Source organism: Gekko japonicus, unplaced genomic scaffold (genome assembly GCF_001447785.1).
Source record: "Gekko japonicus isolate JY-2015 unplaced genomic scaffold, Gekko_japonicus_V1.1 scaffold227, whole genome shotgun sequence".
NCBI classification, from domain to species: domain Eukaryota; kingdom Metazoa; phylum Chordata; class Lepidosauria; order Squamata; family Gekkonidae; genus Gekko; species Gekko japonicus.
Window position 1 is genome coordinate 191,391 of NW_015164189.1, and position 12,377 is coordinate 203,767.

Genomic DNA, 12,377 nt, shown 5'->3' on the forward strand with positions numbered 1-12,377 from the left:
CCCTCCCCCCCCCCCGCCCCCCAAATCCGGCGACTGGCTTTCTTTTTTATCCCGCGGGAGTGCGCTCCGTCATCGAGCCACGCCAGAACGATAAACACCCCCAGCCCCAGGGAACGTTTTGCCCGGTGGCTTCTCTTGCTTGCGGCCCGAAGAGGCAGCCGGGAGCGCCGCCAAACACGCACAGAGCACGCGGCTCGCAGGCAGGGACGGGCCCCAGGCACCACGCACGCGCTCTTCGTTCCCAGGCGCCGGCTCTGTCCCCTGCCCCGCCGCCGCCGCCGCCGCCGCCGGGTCGGTCGGTCAGTCGGTCCGCCTGAAAAGACGCCGGCAGCTCCGCCTTCCTGCTTCCCTAGAGAGCGGCGCGCGATCGTCTCGGCGCCCTCCCGGTGCCCTTGGCCTGCGGGCGGCCATGGCTTTGCGGAGGACGCTGGGCTTAGCCGCGAGGCCTTACTCGCAAGGAGCCGCGAAGGTAGAGGCGGCGGGGGAAGCAGGCGGGGCGGGAGGACCTCGCTGGCTCTGACTGCGCAGAGGTGGCTTGTGCGTCGGGCCGAGGCTAGCGGCGTGCTGAGCCCGTCGGCAGAGCCTCTGCGTGTAGGTCGGTGGAGCAGAATCGAGGATTAGTACTTCTGATGAAACCTCCCTGTTCAGGCGCAGGGTACCTGTGGATATTAGCCGTGGCAGTGTGAGGCAAACAAGGGGGTCGTCTTGGTCGCATACTTCTGTTCGGTCGCTGTCAGCCCCATCGCCAGGATTTTGTGGCTTGTGTGTGGCAAAAGTTTTCCTGGTGGGGGTAAGGACTAATAACCAGAAGCTACTTACTGTTGCTTCAGATGCACTGTGTATATCTTCTGTTCTATAGCAATACTATAGGATACCCTGCCCTGAACCATTCCAAATCATATAGAGAAAAAGATAATTAGCAATGTTTTTAAAATATATTTTTTCCAGAAGACAATCTTGTGGGGCTGGCCCTTTGAGGAAGGGGGCAGCGCCCCTAATAGTCCCACTGTAACTATGGGCTAGGTCACTGTAACAGGAGACTGGAGTCGAGGCTTTGGTGTGATCCAGCAGGGGATTGTGTCTTGTGCAAAATCCTAGCCGGGTGACAGAAACCCCTGGAGTTGTGAAAGCCACAGAACTGGCCACTGGAAGCAGTGATACGTTGTAGGGTGCAAATGCAAGAACTCTGTGAACCAAGAGGGATTTCCATGACCCTTTGCAATGTTGGAGGGGGGGGGACCTCACCCAGAGTAGTGTAGTGATTATAGTCGTGGACCCAGGTTTGAATCCCCACTGTGCCTCAGAAGCTCACTGGGCCAATCACCTTCAGCCTGGCCTGCCTCACAGGGGTGTTGTGAAGTGGAGTAGAGGAGAACCATGTTGTAAGCTGCTTTAGGTCCCCTTTGGGGAGAAGGAGTGGGGTAATATGTACATGAGTAAAATTCACCTGCTTGATTATAGGATGCAGCCAGTGTGTCGGGGTGGGGGGGAGGGATGGACACCCCTAACATGGATTAAAAGAAAATTATGGGCCAGGTTCTGAAGACTGATTCTATGCCTTTTCACTCAGAATTTAGTCCTTATTTCCTAAATGAGGATTGCTGGATTGGTTTACACAAGAATTGCAGAATAAGGATTGCACAAACTTGGAGTAAACAGGTGGGGGAGGCACACTTGGGTCCATTAATTCAATCTGATAGATTTCTTTCATTGAAATTAATATATGTATATTCGCCTGCTGTAGAGTTGGACTGCTGATCAATCGATCCATTGACCTAGCTAATCCAATGTCTAGCATCCTCTGTCCTTTAACTGGCAATTTGAGACACAGACTATGTATGCAAAGCATGGGCTGGGCAGGGTGGGCGTCTCATCCTCCAGATAATTGTGAGCCATCCAATGTTTAGTTTAGGAAAATAGGAATGCTCATAGCTAAGCAGTAACATACAGGATCTTTGCATGGACTCTGGGGCCATGGGCATGCCAAAGGATTCATTGAACACCGAAATATATACTTGTGGAAACCCCATTTTCACATTTAGGTATTGTCTGCTTCCATCGTTTTATTGTTGAGGCATGTGTTGTTTAGTTATGAGAGCCAGTTCCCAGACAGGCTTGTGCCAGAGGATGGCAAGTAAATGTCACTGGGACACATCTGCCCTTACTGGAGCACCTAGTAAAAAGGCAGGCGCTGTGATACGGAGGGGTAATTTTTGTGCAGAGATTTCCGCTCTCCACAATATTCTCCCCTTCACACTTTATTCTGTTGCCACAGGCCTGGCTTACGGAAGATTTTCTTGATGCCCTGAGAGCCGTGGTAGGGAGCGCCAATGTGTCCACAGCCACAGTGGTCCGTGAGCAACATGGCCATGATGAGTCCATGCACAGGTACTTCAGAAGGGAATTTGGGGGGGACGGGTTCCCTGCCTTTATTCCCCCTTCCGGGATTTTCACGAAGAAAACATAGCAGCCTTTTTGAGCCTATAGGCAGTTTTAGAATTCTGAGACAGGGTGGTGGTGAGCATAGGCACAACAAAATGGCTGCTGTGGCAGGCAGAGCCACATGCACACCGAGGAAGCCCAAGTGGAGGGCAGAAGAAGGATAATTTTTTTTAAAAAAAATACTTTGGGTTGCGAGAGAGAGAATGAAACCAAGGTTGTAATCTTGGGACATTTCAATTTGTGATTCATTTTATGTTTAGTTCTTTTATGGATTTGTTTAATGTTCTCCCTTTTATAATGCCAATAAAGGTTAACTAACACCAACAGTGTGGTGGCAGCTGCCACTGAAATGTTTTTGGAGAGATGCACAGCCGATGAGATCGCCAGCGGCCAGTCAGATGCCCTGCTGGGCAAAAGCCCCACCTACTTTCTAGAAACACTTAGCGGGCCCAGGGGCACCATCTTGGGGACCCTGCTCTAACCATGTCGCTAGGCAGGCTCTCTCGATGAGCAGAGATGGGAGAAAAATGCAGTGTGGAATGTGGGAGGTGAGGCAGGAAAGGAGAGTGAGTTCAGGTCCCTCACCTGCACACCCTTTTAATGTTAAAATGAGACATTGTGCACATATCTTTGCTTTATATGTGAATCCGGCAGGTACGTTGGTAAACAGATGTGTCTCCCTATGTCTAATTCTACCCTGGATGTTCTCCCCTTCTCCCCTTCCATAGTCGAAAAAGGAAGACCGACAGGAAACTGGAAATAAACGCTGAATGTCCATATACAACACTACTTTGGCCCCGGTCACACGGGCAGGAAACTGCAGAGGAGAAGCGTGGCTGTTTGCCCTGGGGCAAACTACCTAACACCAACAGTGTGGTGGCAGCTGCCACTGAAATGTTTTTGGAGAGATGCACAGCCGATGAGATCGCCAGCGGCCAGTCAGATGCCCTGCTGGGCAAAAGCCCCACCTACTTTCTAGAAACACTTAGCGGGCCCAGGGGCACCATCTTGGGGACCCTGCTCTAACCATGTTGCTAGGCAGGCTCTCTCGATGAGCAGAGATGGGAGAAAAATGCAGTGTGGAATGTGGGAGGTGAGGCAGCGAAGGAGAGTGGTTTTAGGTCCCTCACCTGCACACCCTTTTAATGTTAAAATGAGACATTGTGCACATATCTTTGCTTTATATGTGAATCCGGCAGATCCGTGGATAAACAGATGTGTCTCCCTATGTCTAATTCTACCCTGGATGTTCTCCCCTTCTCCCCTTCCATAGTCAAAAAAGGAAGACCGACAGGAAGCTGGAAATAAACGCTAAATGTCCATATACAACACTACTACAATATATATTTTTACCAAGTATTGCATGTATACAGTGCATAAAAGGTCCAAAAACAGTAATACAGTGCGTGGGAGAGCCAAAGCCACTTATCAAAATCCTCCGTATTACGTATCGTTTAGTGAAAATATTGAATGTACCTATAATTACAAAATTCTAATTACACTAAAAACTAAAGAATAAGACTCGTTTTTGGATGTATTGAATTTTATGCACTGTAAAGACTCTGCACTGGCTGCCAATAGCATTCCGGATTCGCTTCAAGGTGCTGGTTTTGACCTTTAAAGCCCTTTATGGTCAGGGACCGGCCTACCTGAGGGACCGCCTTTCCCCGTATGTTCCCCAGAGAGCACTGAGATCAGGATCCCAAAACCGCCTGGACCTCCCTGGCCCTAAGGAAGTCAGGTTGATGGTAACCAGGACGAGGGCTTTTTCTGGGGGCACCGTTGAATGTGTCTTTAAACTGCACTTTAGTTTTATCGCCATCTAATGAATGTTTTATATGGGTTGTTTGTGTTTTAACTGATGCTTGTATTTATATCTTATTGTGTTGAATACTGCTTGTCAGTTTTGGAAGCCGCCCTGAACCCGCTTGCGGGGAGGGCGGGGTAAAAGTGGAATGAATAAATTAAAAAAAAATACTTGTTAAAAATATATTGTAGTAGTGTTGTATATGGACATTTAGCATTTATTTCCAGCTTCCTGTTGGTCTTCCTTTTTTGTGTATCTAAGCCGCCCCCCCCTCCCTAGTCAGTCATTCCCCTTGCTCCTAAGATTATCATATCTTGTTCTACTCCCCCCCCCCCCTGTCTTAGGTGCCTCCCACCGGATGCTGTGGTCTGGCCCAAGAACGTGGAACAGGCCAGCTTGCTAGCCACGGCCTGCTACAGCAGAGGAGTTCCTATCATCCCCTTTGGCACGGGCACAGGCCTGGAGGGTGGCGTGAGTGCTGTGCAGGTAGGGTGGCTTGGCCAGTGAGAGAGGGGGAAGGTTGGGCCACAGTGGCCAGTAGGGATGGGACGACTAGAGTGGAGGAGGATTGAAAAAGCACTGAGCAGAACCAGACCTGGGGCTTAATTTGCTTGGCACTTAGCCCCAAAGTCCATTTCGGAGTGCTAAATCTTGGCTTGTGGCTATGGTAAGACACAGCAACACTTTCTCTTCTTAGCTATCAGTGAGGAACCACAAGCAGGGCCTAGAGAGGAAGCACTCCAGGTCTGATGGTGAGGCTTTCTGATGGGCTTCAGCCCCAGCACCTATTTTTTTGGTGCTAGAAGGAGTTGCTGCTCTCCTCCAATAAGATGAAAGGAGCACACATGGCTGGTTCTGATGTTTTGGCTCCTTGGCCCAAAAAGTTTGCAAAACTCCACTCTTAACTACAGCCTGCACTCTCGAGAGACCTATTGCATCAGGGGATGCACGAATGGGCTCCTGTGTAGAAGTGGCAGGGGGGGAGGAATTGGGAGGGTTCTGGATGATAAAAATTCCTGCATGTATCAGGCCTTCCCCTCATGTCCGCTTTGTCTTTTGCTAACCATTTTACCCCCTTCCATGGGACAGGGTGGTGTGTGCTTTAACCTGACCCGAATGGACCAAATCTCTGCGCTGAACACGGAAGACTTCACCGTTGCCGTGGAGCCAGGGGTGACCCGGAAGGCCCTAAACAGCTTCCTGCGGGACAGTGGCCTCTGGTTTCCTGTCGGTACGGCTGGCTTGGAGATAGTTTTTGGCAGAGGGTGGTGGCCCGGATTCTGGGGACAAGGCAGAAGACAGTTGCCATTGGATAGGCTGGCATGACATTCCAGCTCTGATTTTGTCCAGAATCGAAGGATGGGTGAAAATCAAAATGGTGAGCTAGAAATGGGATAGGTGTGCACCAAGGACCAATTCGGAGCAGTTGCATCTTTCTTTACCTGTCCCCAGTGCAGATGGCAAATTCCTTCATTTTAATATTTATACCCCAGTTTTTATCCCCAGTGTGGGGAGCCAAAGCTTTTTGTAACATTGGTCTCACAACAGCCCTGCACAGTAGGTTAAGCTGACAGAGTGACTGGCCAAAGGCTTCCCAGCAAGCTTCCATGGCCGAGTGGGGACCCAAACCTGGAGTTTCCTGGATCCTAGTCTGACCTTCTGATCACCTCACTGTCCTGGCTGTGTGGGTTATGTAGGCTACAGAGCAGATGCTACATATAATAAGCCTACTAAAAGGGGCAGAAATAGTCTGCTTATAGGGGCCACGCATGTTTTGGGGGAGTGAGGACCCCTGTGAACATCTGCATTTGGAATAACAGAATCATAGAGTTGGAAGGGAACTCCAGGGTCATCTAGTTCAATCCCTTGCACAATGCAAGACATTCACAAATAAAAATAAGCTTGATGCCAGAATTTGCACAACTGAATGCTGTAGGATGGAGGCAGACGAGAGGTATATTTCCCCCTAGAGAGCTGCAAGAAGGCTTTGCGGATTGGGGTGTGTAAACCCCTACTTTCACTGCTAGCAAACAGAATTGGCAGGTTTGGGTATTGTTCCAAAACCCAGCAAGACTTGTTTGACTAGAGCAACAGTGTGTGCATACCACAGAACCTCTTAAAAACCACACTCTGCTCTCAAGTACTATCTTCAGTCAAAACCTTGTCTTTATAGTCCTGACCAGTGGTTAAACAGGACACCATTGGGATCTCCCATCTAACAAGCCACTCTGCGGACCTGACTATATGATTTTATTTTATCAGATTTATATACCACCCTTCCCAAGTGGGCTCAGGGTGGTGAACAACAATGAGATAATACGCTTAAAACCATGTGATAACAATTTACATATAATTATCATAAAATACCATGTAACCATAAAACAATCAGATGACCAATCAAAATCAGGCCAGTGATGAAAATGGGCCAGAAAATGTGCGCCGGAAGAACCAAGGCCAGAGAAGCTGGGGGGGAGGGGACGTCCACTGCCTCAGCCAAATGCCTGGCAGAAGAGCTCCATCTTGCAGGCCTTGCAGAACTGTGATAAGTCCCGCAGGGCCCTGATCTCACACGGGAGCTCATTCCACCAGGTACATTGTACTTATGAGGTCCTTTCTCCTGCATCTGCCCCGGTTCCTATTGACCAGATGTCTGCTAGAATTCTGTGCTAGAAAAATTCCCAGCCATGAAGGGACCCAATTCAGACTGGGGGTGGGAGGGGTTGAAGCTTTCTTTGCCCCCACACTGTTTTCCTGACTTGAAATTGTCCTAGGGAGATGCTGCCTACTCTACTAGGTATGTGTATGTGTACTGAATGGCTACAAGCAGGTTTTCCAGCAGAGCAAGTAGTGAGTCCCCAAGGCTGTTTCAGGTCAGCAAAATGGCATGATGTGGGTGTGGAGGGGAAGGCTTACTCCCCGTGTCCTGATTCAAGGTGGACCACTGTGAGCCTGAGAATTCACTTTTGTGTCTGGTGAACATAAGAACATAAGAGACGCCAATGTTGGATCAGGCCAAAGGCCCATCCAGTCCAACACTCTGTGTCACACAGTGGCCAGAAATACCAGTGCCATCAGGAGGTCCAGCAGTGGGGCCAGGACATTAGAAGCCCTCCCACTGTTGACCCCCTCCCAAGCACCAAGAAGACAGAGCATCACTTGCCCCAGAGCCCCTATCTATACCTTGTGGCTAATAGCCACTGATGGACCTCTGCTCCATATGCTTATCTAATTCCCTTTTGAAGCCGTCCATGCTTGTAGCCTCCTGGTGGACACGGCATGGGAAGGGGAAGACACGGGTCGTGTGTGTATTGTGAACTTAGGTCCTCAGATTCCCAAAGGAAGTCTGGAGCATTAGCATTCCAAGCAAACAAATTGCAAAAGAAAAGGGTGATTTCAGGCAGCATGGGAGTTTTCAGACACAACCAGTGCATTTGAGGGTCAAAGTTCTGATTAGGAAATCTCAGGCTTCACTGGATCAGTTTTTAAGGTGGCACCATGTTGTGTCCCTTGGATAGGTGAAGTGACCATTGTGTTAGTCAATCTGCAGTAGCAGGAGATTGTCAGGTGCATTTTGAGGATTTGCTCTCAGTTCATGCAAAGTGTAGGTGGGACTCCCACAGGCCTGGCTGTGCCCCTGTGTGAACTGTGTGCGCACATAAGGATATGCCCTGTGTTTTTTGTTTCTTTACCAGAATCCTCTGCAACATACATGATTGACACAGAAAAAGCGCTCTCAAAGGAGTCGCATTTTGAAAACAATAACATAGACTAATTGAGGTAGCTTATTTAAGTCTCCCTTCCGAAGCACTTGGGCGGGATAGAAATCAACAACAAAATAATAATAATCCCCCCCCCCCGGAAACTAACATTGCTGTTTGTTCTGCTTTACTTAAGAAGAGTGCTGCAGGGACCCATATTTTGTAGGCAAGATTTCCAGGGCTACCACCCCCATTCTTAGCAGGCTGTGCTATCTTTTCAGTCTGTACTGTACCCCAGGGGGGAAGGCAGCATGGTGTAGCCTGATCTCGGAAGCTAAGCAGGGTCGGTACTTGGATGGGAGACCTCCAGGGAAGACTCTGCAGAGGAAGGCAATGGCAAGCCACCTTTACCTGTACCCTGTGCCTTGAAAGCCCCTTGTGCTGGGGGTCACCATAAGATAGTTCCAACTTGAACACACTTAAATATGTTTGGGGTACACTTACTCACCTGGTCAGCAAGCCATAGCTTGATGCACCAAGAGCCACCATTTGGTCTTGTGATATATTTGGATGGATTATCCTCTCTTGCCCAGGTGCTTTCTGGCATCTTTTGGAAACTTGCCATCCTCTGGTTGCTGTCTGTAGTTTGTGACTAAAGGGAACCTCCATATTCAGAGGTCTCCAAATTCCAGTGCAAGGAGGCAACATCAGGGGCAAGTCTCAGTTCTGTGTTGGCCTCTGTAGTAACTGGTTGGCCAGTGAGTGAGACAGGCTGCTGAACTAGATGGACCTACTGGTCTTGTCTTATGTTCTTCTGCTCTTCCCTGCAAGAGCTGAGTTTTGGAGGTTCCTGACTCAGTTCCAGATGCTGCCAGCCAGACCTGAGAGCGATTTCTGCCCTTCAGCTGTGTGGAAGGGATGTGGGGTGGGGGCTTTTGTTGCTGTCTCAGTGAGTTGCCTCTCCTTCCCCAGACCCCGGGGCTGACGCCTCTCTCTGTGGCATGGCAGCCACCAGTGCATCCGGAACCAACGCTGTACGCTACGGCACCATGCGCCACAATGTGCTGAACTTGCAGGTGGTACTTCCTGATGGGAGGGTGCTTCATACTGCTGGGCGGAACCGGAGGCCCAGGTACGTCACAAAGCTGCTTTCTGGAAGCCGCATCACACCTTTCCTTAAGTCTCTGCGTTGGATTTTCTAGCACGTGTCACACCAGGCTGGGAGTTTTTATTTAACAGAAGCCCCTACAGCACATGGATGGGCATGACCTGTCCGATTTCCTTTGCATGTCTTTTTGACGCATGCTTGCTGCTTATCATTCGCTCTGGTTCATGTTGCAGACGTTGATTCAAAAGGGTGCTAGTGGCTACAGCCTGAGGCTGCATTTGGAAAGAAGAGAGCCCGCTGAGCTGGAGAAAGTGCAGAAGAGGGCAACCACAATGACTGAGGGGCTGGGGTACCTTTCCTATGAGGAGAGGCTAAAGAGACTGTGGCTTTTCAGTTCAGGCAGAAAAGGTGGCCGAGAAGGGGACGTGACAGAGGCCTACAAAATTATGCACAGGGGAGAGAGTGGATGGAGAGAGGGGTTCTTTGAAGGGGTGAACAAACATGTGGACAAGGGGGATCCAATAGATATTGTTTACCTTGACTTCCAGAAGGCTTTTGATAAAGTTCCTCATCAAAGGCTCCTAAGTAAGCTCAAAAATCATGGGATAAAAGGACAAGTCCTTTTATGGATCAAAAACTGGCTAATTAATAGAAAACAGAGAGTGAGTATAAATGGGCAGTTCTCCCAGTGGAGGGGGGTAAGCAGTGGGGTACCACAGGGATCAGTACTTGGTCCACTGCTTTTTAACTTGTTCATTAATGATTTGGAGTTGGGAGTAAGCAGTGAAGTGGCTAAATCTGCGGATGATACGAAGTTGTTCAGGGTGGTGAAAACCAGTGAGGATTGTGAGGCACTCCAAAGGGATCTGTCAAAGATGGGCGAGTGGGCGTCAACATGGCAAATGGGGTTCAATGTGGCCAAGTGCAAGGTGATGCACATTGGAGCCAAAAATCCTAAATATAAATACACGTTGATGGGGTCTGAACTGGCAGAGACTGATCAAGAGAGAGATCTTGGAGTTGTAGTAGATAACTCACTGAAAATGTCGAGACAGTGTGTGACTGCAATAAAGAAGGCCAATGCTATGCTGGGGATTATTAGGAAGGGTATTGAAAACAGATCAGCCAATATAATAATGCCCCTATATAAATCAATGGTGAGACCTCATTTGGAATACTGTGTGCAGTTCTGGGCACCACACCTTAAAAAGGATATTATAGCTTTGGAAAAAGTGCAGAAAAGGGCAACTCGAATGATAAAAGGGTTGGAACACTTTCCCTATGAGGAAAGGTTAAGGCGCTTAGGGCTCTTTAGCTTGGAGAAACGACGACTGAGGGGTGACATGATTGAGGTTTATAAGATTATGCATGGGAAAGAGCAGGTAGAGAAAGAGGTACTTTTCTCCCTTTCTCACAATACAAGAACCCGTGGGCACTCCATGAAATTGCTGAGCGGTCGGGTTAGAACGGATAAAAGGAAGTACTTCTTCACCCAAAGAGTGATTAACACATGGAATTCACTGCCACAGGAAGTGGTGGGTGCTACAAGCATGGACGGCTTCAAAAGGGAATTAGATAAGCATATGGAGCAGAGGTCCATCAGTGGCTATTAGCCACAAGGTATAGCTAGGGGCTCTGGGGCAAGTGATGCTCTGTCTTCTTGGTGCTTGGGGGGGGTCAACAGTGGGAGGGCTTCTAATGTCCTGGCCCCACTGCTGGACCTTTTCCCCCTCTCCCTAGATACTAGAGCTTGGGAGAATCCAAGAACATTGATTCAAGCTGGACAACAGGAGTGATTTTTCAAAAATTGGAGCACACTGCCAGAGGATGTCATGATGGCTACAGACATAGATGGCTTTAAGAGGGGATCGGACGAATTCAAGAGGTCCATCAGTGGCACTGGCTACAACGCAAAAAAAGGAACCAGGGAGCTCAGGGTAGCATGCACAGTTCTCCCTTTGTCTGTTCAGTCCTTACGACTACGCTTTGAGGCCGGTCGGGCCAAGATTGAATGATGGATCCCAGGCTCTCCCGCAGGCTTCCTGGCAATGTTGGATTTGGCTGCCACTGGGAACATTACCGCAGGCTCCTTTGTCCAGGCGAGGGATTCCTACAAGGCCGAAGGGTTGAAAACCACTGGCTGAATGTTACTGCTGGCTCTCTGAGACTTGCATGTTTTGCACAGCGCCTAGCCCGGCATGGATATTATTTTGCTCATCACTTAGGAAAGGGATGGTAGCTCTCTGAAATCCGTGCCTCTCTTTCACTTCCAGGAAGAGTGCAGCTGGTTACCAACTCACCGGCCTCTTTGTCGGCTCGGAGGGGACCCTGGGTCTGATCACCCAGGCCACCCTACGCCTCCACGGCATCCCCGAAGCCACAGCGGCAGCCACCTGTGCCTTTCCAAGTGTGCAAGCTGCCGTGGACAGCACCGTGCAGGTTCTGCAAGCTGGGATTCCCATTGCTCGCATTGGTAAGACCGGGGAGCTGTCAAGGGGAGCTGAGAGGGTGGGGGTGCGGCAAGGAAAAAGTGAAGCAGATTGCGTGCTCAGCAGGCTAAAAAACCTGGGATGCCTCTTCCCTTTTGCCTCGCTGTCTCACAGCAGAGCTACCAAGAGGCCTCGTTATCAGGCCGTCATTTAGCGTTCTGAACTCTGGAATCACCTTTGGAGTTTCACAGAACTTTGGGGCTCTGAGCCAACCAATCCAAATCGGTACCAAACAGCCGTGATCTTCAGCCTTTCTAGACCCCAGACCTTACTCTTTTAACCTACATGTGGCAGCAGGGGGTGCTACAGTCATGTGACAGGAAGAGGAGGAGCCAGAGTAGTTATGAAGAAAATGTCCAGGCCATCACTCTGGGGAACCTAAGGTCATAACCTTCCTGCTGGTGAGGGATAACGGACTCAATACTGCAGGGATAGTGTTGCCAGCTCCAGGTTGGGAAATACCTGGATATTTGGGGGGGCGGAGCCTGAGGAGGGTGGGGTTCGGGGTACAGTCCCAGAGTCCAACCTCCAAAGTGGCCATTTTCTCCAGGTGAACTGGTCTCTGTCACCTGGAAATCAGTTGTAATAGTGGGAGATCTCCAACTACCACTTGGAGGTTGGCAACCCTACACAAGGATGTATGGAGCACTGGAGGACTGATGACTGAGAAAGGCTGGGCTATGGTTGGTGAGTGGAGGAGAGAATGCAGAGGAGAGGAGGGTGCCTCTGAGCCTACCTGGGCTATAATGGAGGAGTCTTCTTTGAGATCAAGTGGCCTCGTTTTGCTATCCTGTTGCTCCTCTGTGTGTGTGTGCCAATAGAGGAAGCAGGAA

General features: G+C 49.7%; 1 protein-coding gene across 1 annotated transcript in view; it reads left to right on the forward strand.

The window, feature by feature from the left end:
* The first annotated feature begins 308 nt into the window (after positions 1-308).
* The window catches only part of LDHD (lactate dehydrogenase D), a 17,641-nt gene continuing 5,572 nt past the window's right edge, over positions 309-12,377 (forward strand). Inside the window, exons 1-6 of the mRNA XM_015408258.1 lie at positions 309-469; positions 2,276-2,388; positions 4,594-4,735; positions 5,339-5,480; positions 8,920-9,079; positions 11,329-11,528. Of these exons, the coding sequence (XP_015263744.1) occupies positions 410-469; positions 2,276-2,388; positions 4,594-4,735; positions 5,339-5,480; positions 8,920-9,079; positions 11,329-11,528 (817 nt within the window). The 5' untranslated portion in view covers positions 309-409. The remainder of the gene's footprint in view (positions 470-2,275; positions 2,389-4,593; positions 4,736-5,338; positions 5,481-8,919; positions 9,080-11,328; positions 11,529-12,377) is intronic.